Source organism: Aythya fuligula, chromosome 8 (assembly GCF_009819795.1).
Source record: "Aythya fuligula isolate bAytFul2 chromosome 8, bAytFul2.pri, whole genome shotgun sequence".
Taxonomy (NCBI): domain Eukaryota; kingdom Metazoa; phylum Chordata; class Aves; order Anseriformes; family Anatidae; genus Aythya; species Aythya fuligula.
The window spans coordinates 19,899,433-19,918,444 of NC_045566.1; the positions used below are offsets into that span (position 1 = coordinate 19,899,433).

Here is a 19,012-nt window from a genome sequence, read left to right on the forward strand (position 1 = left end):
GTTTCTTAAAACCCAGCTTGCTGACTCCTTGTTTCTCTGGTGCCATCCACCTCAGACTTCAACAAAAATAAATTTGATCCCACTGAAAAATGAAAGCTCCCTACATTGTACCAGAGGGCACTTTCCTGAGACAGTCTCCTTCACTTGGTCTGTAGTCCTCGTTTCTTTTCCCCTCATCTTCTGGGGCACAGCATTCCTTTCTCTGCCTCCAGTCAAACTGCTGGGCTTTGGGAGACATTGTCAGGCTGTTAGCAGGGCTCATTAACCCAGGCAAAGTCTGTAGTCTGGCTTCCTCAGGTTCCTCAAGCTCCAATATCACATCTTTCCAAGTAAAAATTCTGCTCTATGTTCAGCTTGTCTCTTCTTGTCTCCCAGTCAGATGACAAGCCTGAGGAGACATGCAGTGAATTAATGTTCATGCTCCCAGATGATGCCCAGAAAAAGGTGAGACTGTGAGGGTTACAGTCCTCCAAGCTCTTACTACCATCCCAGACCTCTACATGATGCTTACCTGATACAGGCCAGGAAGAAAATCCTCTGTGCGACTGTTCCATCTGCCGCCCTCTGCTTTTTCATTAGCAGTGTGGGTAGCCAGTGATTCTGAAATCAAATCGCTTATCATCCAACCCTAAAATGAGCATCTTTGAATTAAACTGATCATCCTGCACGCTCTCCCTCAGGCTTTTCTTTCAGGCTGTCTGCAGATTCAGGTGGGCTCCAGCATCTGGTTTCACATTTGGCTGCTTTCTTCTTCACAACCATAAAGGTGAGTTTTACTTTCTTGCCCTGAGCAGATATGTAAATTCTGGACCATCAGTTACAGCCAAGGAAGAAGTATGAGCTCACCAAACGATGCTTGCTTAAAGGCTTGCTTGTCTGAGCAGATTGGAATGTGATTGTCCTATGTCTTAGTGGCTTCTTCTATCCCAGTGCTAAGCTGAGCAACACGTTTTAAAGAATATTTATCAGACTGGGGAAGCAATAAAATTACAAATAAAGGAAGTCTGAAAATATTTCTGTCGTCTTTGCTTTGGGTGGTAGAATTATTATTGTTTTCAATTTAAACTAAGCTTTCTTTACAGAGGTGGAGTAATACCAGGCCCATAGCATTGCCAGAGCTATGTGGAAAAACTGGCACCATAACAATTAGTCCTTTGGAGTCTGCTCCAGAATGGAGACGGGGACTACGTGATCTCTTCATGACTTGATACTGCAAAGCAATTAACTGCTCTGTGGCTGCTAGGACCTGGCTGAGGAGAGCTAGCCAGAGAGTTGCCTCAAAGGTGAGCTCTAAATTCTTTGTACTACTTTCATTTCTATGTTGCTTGTCGGGGTGGGCAGGCAGAGACTCAGCTGAGCTGCATGAGGACATCCAAGCCCCCCCATATGAGGGAAGGAAGAGAGTAATGGAGGGCGGAGAGGAAAGGAAAATTGCACTTGAAGTGTTTTGCAGCTCTTTGCTAAGAGCATGAGAAAAGGACTTGGGAAAAGGAGAGAGATTATTTTTTGTGCTTAAGTGATTCCTCGCCATCATGCACTTGTCTGCATGAGAGGACAGGTTTCACTGTGATGGTCAGTTAAGGGGCATGGTGCAGGTGTGAGGCAGGTGAGCGAGGGGAACCTGAGGACTAGCCTTACGCAACAGCACTCTAAAATCAAATGTATGCTCTAAAAAGCAGCAGGAATGACTGCTCCCAGCAGCTCGTCCCTGTGCAATCCACAGAGGCAAAACATGATCCTCCCCCAAAGCTGAAACTTACTTGGGAGCAGGGAATGTTCTCTTAAGAAGGCTGGGCTTTGTATCTCAGAGCTAAAGGCAAGTGAGGCACCTTATTAGCAGTTTTGGAGGTGGCATTTACTTTTCCCTTCTAAGTGTGGGCCCTCCCCTTCACTCGGAAGGGCAGTCACCGGCAGCTGCTAGAGCTATGTGGGAAGTCAGTGTTTCCGAACAGCCACGGGATGGCATCCTCTCTTCATGCTAGCTTAGGAGAATGTGTCCTGTATCCAGCTGGCCTCCATAGAAAGACCTTTTTGGGGTTAACCAGTCTGTATTACAGCTTTAGAAGCTCAGACTGCTCCAATAACACAATTTCTTTGCCTGCAGGAGCTGGCTGGTCTGGTTTGAAGGCTTGGGCTGCTTGGGGTAGTCCCAGAAAAAAAATTGACATCCTCTTACTGCCCTTGTTTTGAGGCTATACCCAGCCCTGCAGTGGCTGTGCCTTAGGGCCAGAACAGCTTCTCAAAGCTTCTGCCTTGCAAATTTTGTGGACGGTGAGGTTTGCAGTGTGCCCAGGGCAGAACTTCAGTCCCAGAAGCATGCACTGCCTCGGCATCACTGGCTTGATGGGGATCGTGCTGTTGATGGCCATGCCAGGACCCATCTGCTGTGTTATGTCAGGCTCAGCACAGCCGCTGCTGCTGCTGGCACTTGGAGGGCTGAACTCTGCACAACGCAGCTGTGCGGAGCTGGTGGAATCCTCACCCACCTCCCCACTGTCCCCCCCACTTCCCAGTGGTGTAACTCAGCATTCAGTGGGCTATGGAGAGAGAAGACAGCAGCGTCTCACTGCCCCGGGCGCTAGCTTAGCAAGCAGCCATGCTGCTTTTGGTCATTGCTTCAACCTTTCTTGGCTGAAGAAATAACACAACACTCAATGAGAATCCAATTCTCCCCTCCTAGGGGTGTTTCAGGAGCGTGTGGGACAGTTTTGGCAATCCCTGGACTGCTCCAGTTTAAGGGATGATCAACTTGACCCCCCCAGCCCCGGGGGCAGGTTTCATTTTTGTTTGTTTTCATGGACAGGGAGCTCTGCAGCCACTCACTGCCCCATTTGGGGAAGCTCTGGCCCTGCTGCATGCCTGGTGCAGACAGCTGCGAGGAGCTGCAGACACCGTGAAATACTTGTCTGATGAAAATCAGCTGGGGCTCATTCTGTGTTGCAGACCCTCCACAAGGAGGAAAAAAGCAGCGTTTTGAGCTGCAAAGAGTTTTTTTTCTTCCTCCTGCTACTTTTTGCCCTTGGGGAGAGGAGCTCGACTGTGTTCATTAGCAAGGTGAGGCCATTAAACTTGATTAAGCTAAGCTGTTTCTTTAAGAAAACATCTCGGAGCTGCACAGCTGGCTGCAGACAGGAAGGCACAGAGCCTCTGACCACTGAGCTCTCCCGCTGTCTTATCTAGGGCCAGGGCACAGATACAAGAAAAATTTCCCCATGAAAGTAAACATGACTGAGAGCTAGAGATACGGCACTTGATTACAGTTTTGCAGTAATTTATTTTTGTAAAAAAAAAAAAAAAAAAAAAAAAGGCAAAAAGTTTATTTTTTCCCCTGTTGCATGGACTCCTTAGGAAAATAAGAGGTCTATGCTGAAATGAAGTTGCAGGGAGACAGTGCAGGGGTGGCTGCAGTGCAGGGCCCACGTGGCGGCGTTTCTGTACCGTGCTGCTCTCGCCTCCTCGCCACGGTGGGTGCTGTGGGGTCACCCCGCAGCCCCTTCTTGGTCTGGCTGAACTGGGGGAGCAGTACCTGGCCAGGGGACGGATGTTTCTCTCTGGGATTAGGTGTGGCAAAGCCTCATTCTCCCACCATTATATGTGGCTTCCTGTTCTGGAGGAGGAGGGAGCTGCTTGTTTCAATGGTCACAAAGTGAAGTGGGAAATAAGGCACATATGGGGGCAATTTAAGCCCTGCGTGAGGAGGAGCCTGGCCTCAAGGCTGTCACCAACACAGCCAGACGGAGCCAAGCCCTGTGATGTGACATTAGCGTCACCGCCCTGGTGGAGGCGGACAAACTGGGGCCGGGTGACACAAGTGACCGCTGGGAACTGGTGGCTTTCCCACCCGGGAGCTGGGAAAATGGCACTGCCTTTCCTCAGGCTGGATGTGGCCACGTCCAGCAGCTCCATCCAGGCTTGTCCTTGTGGGTTTGGCTTCTCCTCCCCAGATGTCTGGCTCTCGTTGGCAGCTCCAGTCTGCACCAGGGGCTTTAAAAAGTGGTAAAAAGCAGGAGGATGCAGGGCAAAAAATGGATGTGATGAAGCCTCTGATCACACCTGCGCATCCCTCTCTGGCAAAGCAAACTGGGGGAGACAGAGCCTGGTGGGATGGAGAGCGGGGCGCAGAGGAGATCCCCCAGCTCCTCAGGAGGTAGGTTTGGGGGGAGCAGAGGGTTAAACCTGAGCTGGGTGTGGGCTGGTAGCTGCTGAGGCCGGCTGAGCTATCGCTTGTCCAAGGAGGTGATGGAGAGACGAGGATGATGGAGATGGAGATGGGTGTGGGATCCAGCTGGGTAGGAAGGACAGGATGTACCCTCCAGCACATCCCAAATCCCAGATGCAGCTGTCTCAACAGCCATACAGCAGCTGGGAGAGCTGCCCGGCTGGCAGCAGCATGTGCTGGTGGGTCTGCGCATGTCCCAGTGCGTGGCATGGGCCGAGAGGAGGGCTGAGTGTGCCAGGCAAGTGTCTCTGCTGCTCCGATACCGATTCAGTGTGCCTAGCCCCCGGCAGAGGGGGCCTTTGGTCCTGCTCTTTAGTAGTCATTCAATAAATAACACTAATGCCCGTAGCTGAACTGTTACACAGCCTCAGGTTGCGTCTCTGCTCTTGCAGTAGCACAGAGGTGGTGCAGCCTTTGCTGCAGCACGGTGAGCTCTTCAAAGGCAAGTCTGCACAAAACAGTCTTTCAAGGAACATTTTTGAAGTGCTGGTGCAAAAGGGCTGGTCTTGCGGCCTCCTCGCTCCTTCCTGCCTCTAGGCTGGGTGGTAGCGTGGACTTCTGCTTTGCTGCCTTAAATTGGGTCCTGAGGTCTCTGAGGTCGGGCTGAGTTGCACCTCGTGGTGCTCTTATTGCCTTTGGTTTGGGGGCCAGAGGGGACAGGATGCCTCTGTGCCGTGCTGTAATGCTGCGCTCGGCTTGCTTTGTGACTCCAAGGTGAGGGGGTGCACAGCCTGGTGGCGGGTCACCCCCAGGTGCTCAGTGGGACCGGTGTCCGTACATGCGTGTGTGTCCTTCACCGGGGTTTTGAGCTTCGGGCACACCGCTGCAGTGCGGGACACAAACCTGCGTCCAACTGCCTTGCTCTGTGCTCACCCTTTGGTGCTGGGCTCTGCCTCTTCTCAAAGTCACTGTGAAATGGCAGCAGTTTTGGCATCTCCTTGCCCCTCGTAGTGCGCAGCTGGAAGGACCGGCAGCATCTGCGGGGACAGACCGTGTGTCCTCTTGTCTGCTAGATGGGCAAGGATGGCCTCTTGTCCAGCAAGAGCAGCTTGGGCTGAGCTGAGATCCACAGGTCCTCTTCATCCTTCTTCTTCTTCTTCTTCTTGTTCTTCTTGTTCTTGTCGGCGTGTGGCTGTCCCTTGCTGCTGGGGCCGCCTTTCTTCCTATTTTGCCGCCGCCGCCGCCAGCTGGAGAAGCAGCAGTGGCAGCAGATGAAAATGGACGCGATGAGGACGACAAAGGGCAGGCCCATCAGCACTACGAGGCAGACAGTGTTGAAGACTCCCTCCTTGTGCTTGGTGCGGATGAGTTCCAAGATGGAATTAAAGAAAGAGCTGATCTTCTGCTCCATGTTGCCCCCTGGGCAGCAGGCTCCCTCTGCTTGAAGGCCCCTTGGGATACGTTTGGCTCCTGGAAAGAGCTATCGGGCTTCACAAGTGGCTCTGGATGGTGCCTGCAGAGACAAGAAATCACACAAGTCAGTTGCCTGCACCCTTGGCATTTTTTTCCTTGGAGATGCCAGCATGGCCAAAGCCTCTGCAGGGTGAGAGGTCTGCAGCCACAGAGGGGTCTGGCCAAGCGTCCCTCCAGCGAGGAGCACTCAGTAGGTGAGAGCCTGCTGAACCTGAGCAGATCACCCGTGGTGTGGTGCGGGACCCCAGTCCCCAGAGAGCAGCCCTGCACCCAATTCCACCTCTGTGTGAGCAGGGGCTGTCTGCAGGAGTGGGATGAGCCTTGGCCTGGGATAGAGGAGTCTCTGTGACTCACCTGGGAATTGCTCCAAGGCTTGGGCAGGGCTGAGGAACATTTTTGTGGCATGACGCGAGGTTTTCCTCTCCCTTGGAGGGAAAGGTGCTGCTGAGCCCCAGGTTTTTGGGGAAACCCTCCTGCAGGCAACCCGCCATGGAGGCAGGCAGGGGTAAGGGAGCTGCTGCCTCCACTCCCAGCTCTGGTCCTGCCTTAGGGCCAGACAAAGCTCCTCTGGGGCCTTTGAGCCCTGAATTTGAAGTTTTGGGGTCACTGAATTATGGACTGTGCAGACAGAGCCAGCAGGAGCAACATCAGGCTCTAAGACCATGTTTCACCCTTGCTCCATGTTTTACATCGGTGTCTCAGCCTTTGGTCTTCAAGCCCTACAGCCTTTCCAGGGAATACCGAAATCCCAGTGTGCACCAATGGGGAAACTGAGGTACGGTAAAAGGAAAACCAGACTTTCACAGGGTGACAACTCAGCTGTACAGCCTGAACCCCAGTGATGTCCCGGAGGGGCTGCTCGCCATCACCAGCAGCCAGACCCAGGGCGAAGCGGAGAAATTTTGAGCAGAGCCAACAGCCACTGGCAGCTGGGCTCTGCTCAGATGACCCCCCAATCTCTGGGTCTCTGACTGCTCCTGCAGAGACCACACTCCCCCAGGGAGGAACAGGAGCAGCCCTGGCCTGCTTTTGCTTGAAGCTTCTACGACTGCGGTGCTATCATTCCCCGCTCTGAACCATGCTTATTGCTGTTGCAGCACCTGTGGCCTCGAGGATGCTCGTGCATGCAGCACTGTGGGTTTCCGCTGCACTTTGCCATGCACATCCTCCCGCCTAGCCTCACAGTCACACACCCTCCTGGTGACCAGAAAAAACCACCCGGTCTGAAAAAGAAACCAAAAGAGCCCCACCTAGCCCTAAACATAGCGCTTGTGACACCCCCAGAGGAAGCGGGGCTCTCCGTCAGGGGCGGTATCTGGGCAGGCAGGCTCCAAGGGGCAGCACCAAAGGGAAAATCCTGCCTTTGGAAGCGCTGCATCTTCTGCTTCCTGCACGCTCAAAGGGAAACTAAAAAAGGGTTTGTTCCCAGGGGAGGTACAGGACCGTCCCCTGGTGCCCATTGCTACTTCTGTTGCCCCCAGGTTCTGCACAGGGGGAACGCAGAGGGCAGCTTCTTTCAGATGCTCGGTGTCCCAAATTGCCTTCTCTCAGAGGCCTTTTTTTAGTAGAGATGTCATAAAGGTTAAATGGCAGCACAAATAAACAGAGCAGCTTTCCCTCGGCCTGAGCCATCTGCGCGAGGCAAGTTTGCCATTTATCCATAAATACCCTGGCCATTCATTATCCAGGCAGGAACATTGCCTCCTATGATACACTTAACTCCAAAAAGCAAGCAAACAAACAAACAAAACAACACAAGACCAACAACCGCCTTAGTTTCAGACAAAACAGGATGTACAGTTTTATTCCTGCACTGAGCTGCTTCGTGTTTACTGCCTCTGAGCTTCAGAGGAGGGAAGGAGGGCTGGGACTTCCTTTTAAGCTCATAATTAATTGTTTGCAGTTTAAAAAAAAAAAAGAAAAGCAGAGCCCTTTGAAATGCTTCCACTTGAAAATGGATCTGAATGTGCTGAAAAAAAGCCCTGACTGGTTGATTTTGGGATGTGCCTGGCCCAGAGGGACCTTCCTGGCTGAGGCATGTGGGGAAGCAGTGGAGCAGTGGGTCCCAACCCGAGCCCACCGACGTGGGGTAATGGCACCGGGGGCTGCGGTGCAGCGACCCAGCAGTATCCCTCCGAGGGCCCTGGCACTGCCCTGTGCCGAAACCACAGCCCCGGCCACCTCCGAGCACGGCTCTGCAGCTGGTTTATAAACGCCTTTTCTTTTTGGTGTGCGCATCGCCCTTTGTTTTGCAGATGAAGAGATGTCTATGTGCTAAAGAAAGGGGTTCTTCAGTTTTAAAGAACAGAGGGGAGGGGAGAGCAGGAAAACTGGTGCCTTTGGAGCCTGTGAGCGCAAGGGGTTAGCCGAGGCCACTCGTTGCTAGCTCAAAGGCTGCCTCAGTGCAGCCTCACCGTTTCGGAAAATTTCATGGTGTTGCTCAGTTTGGTGAAGCCACAGCATCTCCCTCCAAGAGAGAGGATGGAGAGGGAGAGCTGTGTCCATGCTATGGCCCCTGATGGACCTGAGCTCAGAGCCCGCAGAGCTGCTGGCAGGAGCTTGGCTGTTTTTCTCGGTCAAGGTATGGGACCAAAAATTGGGCCAGGGAGGTGTTCAGAGACAGGGCAGTGTCTTTGGGAAGGCTGCTCAATGCCCTGCTAAATGAGCTCTTTGTTCTTGGGTAGCCAGCACTGGCAGCATGTCAGGGGAAAGCTGACACGGTAACTCGCTCGGGAAATCCTGTGGTGGGGACATGGGGCTGGGGCTGCTCTCTGTGCCCCTTGTGTAAGGTTTTATTGACCATTGGTGCCCAGCGTCGGCTCTTTTAACTGGCGTCGGCTGGAAGCGAGCCGATTTTCAAGGGCGGGGAGCATCTCCTGCGTTACGGGCGGCCGTGGGTGGAAAACAAGCACAAACTGGGGCCAACACTCCTGGCTGGGGAGGCAAAGGAACCAAAACACAGAGTTGCCTTGGCAATGCCAGCTCGCCCATGCCTGAGACTGAGCGACCGCAGCGTGGGGGCCAGAGGTGAAGATTGTAGGGAGGCGGCAGCTCCCTGAGAGTGGGGCTGGGACCTGCTACGTGCGGACTTCTCCCTCGGGGCCTGCTGACACAGCTGGCACAGGGGTGGCAAGGCACGTATGGAGGGAGGACATCCACTTCCCCTTTGCACCTGCAGGCTTGAAGGGAACCCGGGTGAAATCTGACCCTGAGGGCCAGCGGTTCCCTTCCTAGCCGTGCCTGCACACTGCCCTGCTGGAAACGAGGCATAACACCAGCCTGGCCAGCCGGCATCCCCAACCCACAGCAGGCTCGGGAGATGTTCCTCAAATGGTAAAAAATCCAAACGCACACCAAAAGCCACCACCCAAGCCCAAACCCAAGCGAGCCTTCGCCTTTCTCCCCCTTCCACCCTTCCAGCCCGCAGCGGTGCCGGCGCTCCCACCCCCAGCCCCAAAACTCCCGCTGCGGGCGCTGGATACCAGGCGCACAGCCAAACTCCGCCGTGAGCTCGGCCCCATCCCTGCGCCCCCCTCCCCATCAGCACGGCCCCGGCCCGGCCACCCGAAGCCCCCCGGCGCTGTCAGGGCTCCCGCAGCGCCCCCCCGGCCCGCAGCCCCTGCCCGCCCCCGACCTGCGCTCCGAGGCCTTCCTCCGTCTGCCCCGCGTCCCCGGCCAGGTGCTCGCCCAAACTCCGCCGGGGAGGCGACGACGACGCCGGGGCCCCCCCTCCCCTTCCCTTCCCTCCGCCCTCCCGGGGAGGGAACGGGCGCCCGGCCCCGCTGCCTCCGCCCCCGGCCGGCCCCTCCCGGACCCCCCCGGCCCCGAGCCCGCCCCCACGGGGGCGCCCCGAGAGGGGTCTGGGGGCTCCACAACTTTATTTAGTTCTGGTTGAGCAACGCCAGCCCCTCCGCCGGGTCCTGGGGGGCAAAGTGGAAGCATCCCCGGAGTCGCCCTCAGCGCCCGTGCCCCTCACGGTGCCAGCTCCCGTCACGGGGCACCGCGATGGCGCTGGGTTGGCATGGGAGGCTTCGCGCAGCCACCAGCTTTTTGGGGGCTCGGAGCCCACCACCTGCTCCTCTCACCCGTCCGCCACGCTGCCCCGCAGGCCGTGGGGCCACCCTGGCTCCTACAGCGTGTGCTGGGTAATGGCAAAAGGGGCACCCCCTGGGCAGGAGGTGCCCAGCGTGCCCGGGTGCTGCGGACGCCTTTGCTGTTTTTCAGAAGCGGCACCGAGTAAGAGGAAGCTGTGACTCAGAGGCCAATGAATCATTCCCACGCCGGATTTACGCCACTTTTTTTTTTTCTTCCTCCTGGCTCTCCAGCTCAGGCTGAGGAACCTGTGGAGACCTTTGTGGGAGTTTTGGTCCCTTTAAAGCTGGAACAAGACCTAAAAGTTTGGGAAAAGCTGAAGTGCCTCTGGCTGGCAGAGAAAACAGCACCAGTAGTGCATCGGCGCTCCAGGCGTGAGCCTACGCATCCCATAGGAGCCACGGGAGCTCACAGCAAATCGCCTATTTTTACCCAAAGCATGCAATCCCCCAGGACTTGTTTTGTTTGTTTTTAACCCAAATCAAGGGCAAAATCGTGGCTGGAAAGATGCGTCCCACAGCTGAGAGCTCTTTTTGCCCCAGCCCCTAGCCGACATTAACGGGTGTGCATTCGCTGCAGCACTGCTTTTCAGGCAAATGTTTACTACATTCAATCGCAATTGTTACGTGATGTTAATTCCTCCTTGCTCAGGCTTGCCAGCAAACCCACCGCTTGCTGCAAACTTTTCCCCATCGAGGTGTTGCAGCCTTGCACCCTCACCCCCAAATTTCCCGATTTTGCCTCCCAGGCAGCACAGACAGGAGCGGCCGTAGGCATGGGCACACCTTCCCCTCGGCTCTCTGTTTGCACACACTGGCCCAGCTTAAAGTAAGCAATGGAAAACTCTGCTCCCAGGGAAACATTCCTTTCATTTTTCCCCGATGCTTCTGCCTTTTCCTTCCCTCTACCCCCTCCCAGCTATAAAAAAAAAAAAAAAGAAAGAAAGAAAAAATAAAAAGGGAGGCTGCAGTTTAAACACCAAAAATAAAGCATGCCCAGTCACTCACTGGATAAAAATAGCAGCCCTTGGTATTTATTTGAACAGCAGCAGTCGCCTTTCCGGCTTTGGAGCAAAACCTGAGAGGTGGGAGGAGGATGGGATGGGCGATACTTTGGAGGAGAGGGTGAGCATGGCACAGTGCCTTGGCTGGCATCATGGAGTTTGGGGTCTGGGGGGCTCAATGGCAGCCTTTCCTCTCCCAAGGTTCGCTCTGCAATTTGCTGTGTAAGTGGGAACGGGGATCCCAGCACCCGTTGCCTCCCAAGGCTGTGTTTTTTGGGGGGGGTGTCAACCACCTGCGTGGGAACAAGCAATGCCAGGACACAGCCTCGGTGCCCACGGGGTTTTCCTTCCCCAGGGTCTGTATCTGACCTGGCTTCTCTCCATCGGGATTGCTGGCTGCAAGGCGGCCTCCTGGGGGTTAATGCCTGTGAGTGGAGATGCCGGTTGGGTTGGTTGGATTTCTTTCCCTTTATTATTATTACTACTTTTTAATCTCATGCTGCTCTGAACACCTGGTTTCTGCCTGATGCTGAGAGCTGCCAAAATTCCCTTTTAGGCAAAAACACGTTCGTGTTTGTGGGAGCAGGGTCGCAGCTGGCTCCCCCCTCCCAGCCGTGCTCTTTCCCTCAGCTGAGCGGTGCCCTTGGGGCCCCTGGGTGCAGCACCGCCAAACCTGAGCCCAGGGGAGCAGTAAGAGCTGGGCAAGGTGATGCCATTTCTTTAATGATAAGCAGCTGCCTAATTAAAAAAAAAAAAAAAAAAAAAAAAAAGCCAGTTGCAAGTTGTTTCTGTGGGACATGCCACTTGCTGGTGCCTCTGGGGAGTTGAAGCTCGGCTCTCGAGGGGCTGGACCACTCTGCCTGGTGGCACCGGCCCCACCAGGGGCTTGGACCACCTCAGATGGGATTTCCCAGATGTGTCTCTTGTTCCAGAGCTCTTGGTCACCTTGGCAGACTTTGGCTGCTGGAGCTGAAATTTAACCCGAATCTTCCCTGCTCCAGGAGCAGCAGCTCAGGATTTGAGGTGTTTGGGGTATTTTACAGGGGGTCCCCATGTGCTGCAGACCCCTGGCTGCCAGTGTTGGTTGGTGGCACTGCCCTGAGCTGCCCCTGCTCACGCAGGCTCTGCAGGGAGAACAGCAGCTGGGTGCCTGAGGAAACGAAAGCGAGATGCAAATTGTGGGAGGTGAAAGAGGCAAAACATGCCTGAGGCCTTCCTCTTACAGCAGCTTTACCTCTTCTTGCCCCCCCCCAGGAGGATGCTGGAGCTGGTGGGCAGGGGCAGCTCTGGGTCATGGGTGAGGAACCGATACGAGACGGGGAGTGGGCAGATGCTGGCTGCTTTCGACATGACTCGGGTGCCCTGGGGACGTGGGAGCAGGAGGGCAGCCCAAGGGCCTGGGCCTGTCCCCAGCGGCAGGGGGACATGGGATGCTGGCACTCCTCCATCCCTCCATGCCACTCCTCATGCCACAGTGCCCCTTCCTCCCCCCCTGCCCCCAGTTTCTCTCATCGGCTTGTCAAATCACTAATGATAGGATTTCCCACCTTATCGCTCCTTCTTTCACTTTCTGGAGGGTTTTTCTTGCAAAGCTGCTTTCTTTTCTCCCTCCTCAACATCCTCTTTTGTTGTGATGTCACCAAGGCTAGGGACAGCATGGGGACAAGGGGCTGTTGTGAACACCAAAGATGGCTTCTGCATCCCCCTCGCTCTGGGCACAGGGATGAGGTGATGGGCAGAGAAAGGAGGATGGTGGGGTGGCTTCAGGAGAGGAGGTAGCGGGTTAATACTGCAGTTGTTCAGGCTCTGGGTTTGGGACTGGTGTCTGCCAGCCTGATCGGGGACCTTTGTCCGTGCTCCCGATGTTTGCTGGTGGGACAAAGTTCCTGAGCATCGCTCATGCAAGAAGGGGACTTTGGTAAGAGGGCTCTGATGAAACGTTTCAGGACAAAGTGCAGGCAGCAGGGCTGGGGGCTCTGCTCAGGCTGGAAGAGCCCCGGGGGAATGTGGCTGCCGTGCACAGCCCAGGAGGGAGGCGAGAGATGTGAAATGGCACCACGCAACTACACCTTGTTCAGTGCTGGATGGGGACCCTGGTGGGGCTGCCATCCAGCTCACTCATTTCTAAAAGGCTTTGTGGGCCTTGCTTGGTGCAAATCAGAGCCATTCTGGCCCTGGGCCTGCACTGGGCCATTGCCAGAGCAGCACACAGGGGCTGTTGAGTGCAGGCAGTGCTCGGCCGGGGCTCCCGGCAGTGGGGGGGCCGTGGCTGTGCCCCATGCACAGCGGTTCCTTTTTTTCTCTCAAATTGGAGCGAGAAACAGAAGTTTAGCAACCACCACCAAGCAAATTCCCCTGGTTTTGTCTCTCCAAAATTAAATTTTACAAATATTGTAGCAGTCTGGCAGAAGGGCTTCTTTCAGGCTTTCTCATCCCGGCTGGCAACACAGCGAGCATGGAAATTCAGGAGGAGGAGATCTAAATAAAGCCTCTGTGCGAAACGAAGGGAAACTTCCCATGCTCTCTGAAATTCAGACTTGTCCTGGAGATTTTGCTAAATTAAGGTTTTATTCTTTTTTACCAGGAGCACGTTCTGCTGGTGGAAGGAGGCTGCCTTGCAATTTGGCTTTTGAGGGGTTCCTTCGTGCTGGGGACAGATTCGTGTTTAAATCAGGAGGGGGCTTTAACCAAAGGTGTCGGGGTCTCCAGCTCCACTCCCGATCACTGGCACTGGTTGGTTTCTCTAGCTGTGAACTGCAGAGCTGAAGGCCCCTGGGAGCAGTTGAATTTGTGAACAGAAACTGAGGCCAAGGAGCAGCTCTGCCCCCGGCTTGCTCCTGCTGTACCTGGAGCCTAAGGACCAGCCACCCTGACCCAACTGTGGGGTCTCTCTCTTCTTCTGAATGGGGTGCGGGGGTAACTTGGTCCGGAGGAGACCTCAGAGGCTCAGGTCCCTGCTGCCCCAAGCAGACAGGGTTGCTCAGGGCTTTCTCCTTCTGGATCCTGAGAACTTCCAAGGATGGAGACTGCCCAGCCCCTCTGTGCTGGGCTGTACCCAGTGTTCCTCCTTTTTTAAATTTATTTTTATTTTTAGCCCAGTTGCTCTGCCCTTTGTGTCTCAGTTGCTGTGTCCCCCTTCATGTTTCTTTGCACACTTGGCGAGCACGAAGACCACGTTCTCCCAGCCTAGAAGAACCTCGTGGCACAAACCCCTGGCACCCATGGCCAAGCTGTTGGGACACAAAAAAGCAGGAGGGGTCCTGGGTAGGTCCTGAGGAGGCGAGTCCCTGGTGGGAGAACAGGGTCAGGGCTTGGTGCCAGGGTTGGATGGGTGCTAGGGGCAGGGGACACGGACAGGCGGGGACACAGACAGGCACACAGCTCGCTCCTTCGGTATCTTTTATTAATGTATAGAAAATGCATTAAAAAAAGGAACTATACATAGCCTAAGAGCGGTCAGGACTAAAAATACTAGTTAACAATGGTTAACAAGCGTCGATCCCATTCTCCCAGCTACGTTTTCATTACGGGGTGGGGAGGGTTGTTTAATATATTATTTATTTATTTTCTTTATGCATTTATCTGCTTTCATCTTCCCCCTCATTTGGCTGCAGTGGTCTGTGTTTTAGTTCATTAGAATCTGTCCAAGGGATTTCATTGCCTCCATTCTTCCTTCTTATCTGCGTGTGTTTGTTTTTATTTTCTTATTTATTTGTTTTGGATTTTTGAAGCAATCAGCACAATTGCAGTGTAATGCCTGCATGCAGGGGACTGCTTTCTGTTGGGCTGGTTCTGTCTCAGTGCCACCATCCCTCCAAGAAGCTGCTGGCACCTGCAGAGCTTTGGGCTTGCACCCCCAGGCTGGGTGCCGAGGGGGCCTGGAGGGCAGCATTTCCCCAGGGATGAGCCTTTCCCCCCCCATACCCCCAGACCTCTCCCCTACAGGGGCAGGGAGATGGCACCATCCCCACTCAGACACCAGCTGGTATAGGGAGGGGGGGAAGGTGGCCCTGGAGGGTGCAACCCATGTGTGGGGGGCTTGGTTGGGTGGTTGGTGGGGCTGGGCTTGGCCCCAGGACAGAGCCTTTGGTCAATGGGTGTAAGGATTAAAGTTTTTTTTGGGGAGTGAGAACTCTTTGTTGGCAGTGTCTGGGAGGGTCAAGGCTCATGGGCACTGCCGGGGGTGTGTGGCCACCCCAGGAGTGGGAGCTTTGGTTCCTGCTGAACTCCATCAGGGTGCCCTAAGCTCTGCTTCACGTGGGGTAAATATCCCCTTGAGAAAGAGTTGAGGGTACATTTAGGCTCGTACTGCACTTTGAGATGCCCATGGTGAAGGAACACAAAGAGAAGGAGCAGAGGCAAAGGCTTCTCCCCAGTCTTTGAGTGGCGCTGACACTCCTCCAGCATCCTTCTGCCAAAGCCCAGATATTTCCAGGGAGGCCTCTTCAATAAATTATCCATCTCTGAACACTGTCTTGAGGATCAGTGTACTGAGAGCAGCTTTTCCTTTCAGGCCTTTTTTCTTTGGCTGTGTTTTAAAGCAGCACATGGTTGAAAGATGGGCTTCAGGTCAGCTGGGAATGGAAATGGAGGGAAAGAAAACATTGGGCAAGAGATGAGAAAGCTCCTTGGTGTTTCCTTCTAGGGTTTCGGGGTTAAAAGTAAGATGTGGCTTTGCAAGGCTGGGAGGTCCTGTGGGTCTTCTGCTGGATGATGGACATGAGGTGGCTCTGCAGGACCGGTGTGGGTTGGGGAGGGGCTTCAGGTTCATTCTGGGGTCTAAGACAAGCCTGGGCCATACAAACTGGTTGGGCATAGCCCGGCGATGGGCCACGTACTGGAGCGATGTTCTCTTGAGATGAGCACCGTGCAGGACCCAGCCTTCATTCCTGGGAGTGTCAGGCCTGAGCCACCCTGATGAGGGACAGGGCCAAAGTTGCTGTATTTGGAGAATGAATTCTGAAAAAAAATGGCTTGCCCTTTTCTGGGTGATGGAGGATACAAAGAGGCTGTACTCAGTCATCTGGCCACTCTGTAGCATCACCATTAAACACAAGTTTGCTTGAAGCCACTGGCAGGAGCTTAGTCCAAAAAAAAATGTCATCGTGAGCTGATGAAAAATAAATTTCTGAAAAACTGCATCTTGTCTATGGACAACGTGAACGAGGGGCAATGGCCCGGAGGATCTGGTCATCACTGCTGATCATTTGCCTGGGCTTGGGTTAGGTTGTCACCAGGAGAGCAAAACTGCAGCTTGTAAATATCTTTCCTTTCCAAAGATTTTAGCAACTTCAGTGTTGCTTCACCAAACTAATGGAAAGGCAGCACCCTGCTGCCATGTGTGAGACAAGGGATGCAACGACAGCAGTGCCTGGGCAAAGGGTCCCTGAACCATCAGGACAGCAATGGAGAGAAGCCAAGCAGGCAAGAGCAGACCAAGAATCAGGGAGGAGCCAGGGTTTTGCACTGGTGAGGGCTCCTTTGTTGTTCTGAAAGAACCTGTTTGGTTTACAATAACACTGGAAGGTTGAATATTATCTCCAAGGGCGTCCCTCAGACCCAGCGATGGGGTGGTGTCAGCCGGGCTCTCTCATCCCAGCCACAGGACTTATAAGAGGGATGACAGATGTAAGCAGGGAGGGAGGGACGCATGTCAGGAAACCTGCTCAAAGAATAATCAGCCTCTTTGAGAATCTTCTTTTGAGCCTCCTGGAAAAGCAAGGCAAGTTTTGATTTTCTCTTTGTTTTGTGCTTATGAAAAAAGAGGTTTCTTGCCTTCCCCTTGATAGTAAATGCCGAGCTCCCCATTTCCCACTGACGTCTCTTCATTTCACTTGGGTGCACCAGCAAACAGCACCATCCGAGACAGGAGATGAATGCCATCCTCTGTAAGTCTCTGCTCCTGGCTATAACCACCACACAACAGTGCTTTTGTTAGGGCACTTCTTACCTACCAAAGCTTGGTGGTGGGGAAAAATGTTACCGTGCTGGTCAAGTAGGAGGCTTCTTCACCTTTAATCAGCTCTACCTGATGCCACCTGTTGGCTCTTTGGCTCCTAAAATGGAGTGGGCTGCTCAGGAGGCATGAGATACTGCCATCAGTGACACTGCCTGTGTCAGATCCTATCATCTTGCTCAGCTGGCTGCTGCACCTGGTGCCTGATTTAATGCTGATGGGAAGGAAGAAGAGATGCCTCATTTCTGCATGAGCTGCAGCATCCTCCCTGTGGTCAGATGGCATGTTGTGAGCTGACTGGCTGAAGGTCCAGACCCTGTATCCGATCCTGACCTGGAGTTTGGCTGAGCTCGTGTGTCAATGCACAGCATGCATGAAGAGGCTGCGTTTCCTGCTGGAGGCCTTTCTTCAGCTCCACAGCAGCGATGAGTAATGTTAGCTAACCAAGGAACATGACCACGAAAGAGACACTGGCCTGAATTATAAGCTACTGCAAAGATGCCTTTATGTTCCCATCTGGAAGATGTTTCTTGAGACAAAGCAGCTTCAGTGTGATCAAATCAAAAAGCAGTGTTTAGCATTTGTAATGCTCCCTCAGCTGTGAATCCAGTGATGAGCTGCATTGTCCTCGGACTTGTGGACAAGTCCCTTCTCCGAGGAACAATGCACAGCATTGACCGCAGCCCTCTGCGGAGGAGTGGATCCAGACAGATGGACACTTGGGTTTGTGAAGGTGGTGCCGATGACAGCAGAGCACAACCAAGGCTACCTGAAGTTTCTGTCTTCCTTAAGATGAGAGAAATTAAGGATGGGAAGGGTGAACATGTCTGCCTTTCATAGGTCTCCAAGTGCTCCGAAGTCTGAATGGACCAAGACTTCCTTCAAAGAGGGGAAAGAACTGATCTCCCATTAGAAAGATGGTGATACCAAGGCACTATTTGGGTCCCTCTTGTGATGGCAGAGAAGAGGGATGGTGTAGGAGAGGGAAGGGACTGGGCATTTCCCAGCTTGCATATATCCTTCTTCAGCTGCTGGCATCATTTCTCCACTTGCTGGAGGCCCCTGGACATGGCACCTGGGCTGGGCTGGGGTTGTGCAGTAGTTTATTGGTTGCTGGTCCTTCTCTGTGGCTCTTTGGTTTGCACCCAGTGACCTCTGTGAGTGACAATGCCATGGCATACAGAGAAAGCAGAGGAAACAGGCCCTAACAAGACTGCCAGACTGCATGAATCTTTTTTTTTTTTTTTTTTTTTTTTTTTTTGTTCTTTTTTTCCCTTTTTCTTTTTTTCCTCTCCCAGCATATGAGTTGTGTGTTCTCTGTGTCTCACCTATGTATGCAGACCTTTTCCAGGTCCTCCTGGTGACCCCTGCGATAACCAAAGCTCAGGACAGGATGCCAGGGGGGAGAGGTGACCCCCTGCCTGCTGGGGGAGCTGGTGCCCATGGGGTGGCACAGAGCTGGTGGGGTGGCCCTGGCTGCACCAAGGTCCCTGTCGGGAAGGGTTCTGCCATGAGCCCTGTGGCAAAAGCATCTGACAGGGTATTGCTGGGGTATTGACTTCTCTAAGTCTTTTAACAAAAATATCAAAAATCTATCGGTCTCTTTCCTTTCGTGTTAAGGGCCAAAGTACTGGGGTAGGGAGACTGGAAATTTGGTATTTCTCTGGGACAGATGCAAAGCAATGAGGTCTTTCCTCTCCCACAGCCCTTGCTTGTGCTGTGGTTCCCTCCAGGACTTATGAGGGTCAGGTTGCTATCTCAGAGGAGCAGTATTTTTTTTCCCCCTTTTCATATTATAAAATACAAACAAATGACAGAAAAGGTCAAGTGGTGGGAGAGGGGGTCGGCTGGCTCAGAGCTGTAGGGACCGTCGCTTCCTCCCAGAGATGTTACGGTGGTTGTAAGGTCGCATCTTCATTTCCACGAAGGGGATGGAGAACTCGTGGCCTTTCCAATGGTACCAGTTAATTCCCTGGCAGGAGGAAAATAGAGGTTCAGGGTAAAGAAAGACCCGTACGTGAAACTAGAGTGGAAGAGGAAGGAAACAAGCTTGACTGCCTAGAGAAGCCAGAAGGAAGAACCTGCTGCAGTGGGAACGAGAAACTCTTCAGCTGCTGTGGCTTTGCTTGTTTTTTTCTCCCACAGCTCAAAGGTTCCTGATCAGGTTTGATGTATGCATTTTTTAGTGTAACTTAACAGCCTGCTATGGTAAATAACCAAGGCAGCCAAAGCGAGGCATGAAGCCCCAGTAGCTCAAAGGAGGCTTTGCTTGTTCTGGCTGCTACAGAGTCACCCCAGCTGTGATCTTCACCCCATGAACCGGCCGCAG

At 53.6% G+C, this 19,012-nt stretch overlaps 2 protein-coding genes across 2 annotated transcripts in view; both read right to left on the reverse strand.

Moving 5' to 3' along the window:
• Positions 1-3,330: 3,330 nt before the first annotated feature.
• On the reverse strand, positions 3,331-9,325 carry KIAA0040 (KIAA0040 ortholog). The gene is made up of 2 exons (XM_032192811.1): positions 9,267-9,325; positions 3,331-5,672 (listed from the first exon to the last, which is right to left on the reverse strand). Exon 2 carries the CDS (start codon positions 5,568-5,570, stop codon positions 5,229-5,231), a length of 342 nt encoding a protein of 113 aa, XP_032048702.1. The 5' UTR covers positions 5,571-5,672; positions 9,267-9,325; the 3' UTR covers positions 3,331-5,228.
• Positions 9,326-14,111: 4,786 nt separating this feature from the next.
• TNR (tenascin R) overlaps positions 14,112-19,012 on the reverse strand; it is a 58,617-nt gene continuing 53,716 nt past the window's right edge. The window contains exon 22 of the mRNA XM_032191906.1: positions 14,112-18,655. Coding sequence (XP_032047797.1) covers positions 18,536-18,655 — 120 coding nt within the window. The 3' untranslated portion in view covers positions 14,112-18,535. The remainder of the gene's footprint in view (positions 18,656-19,012) is intronic.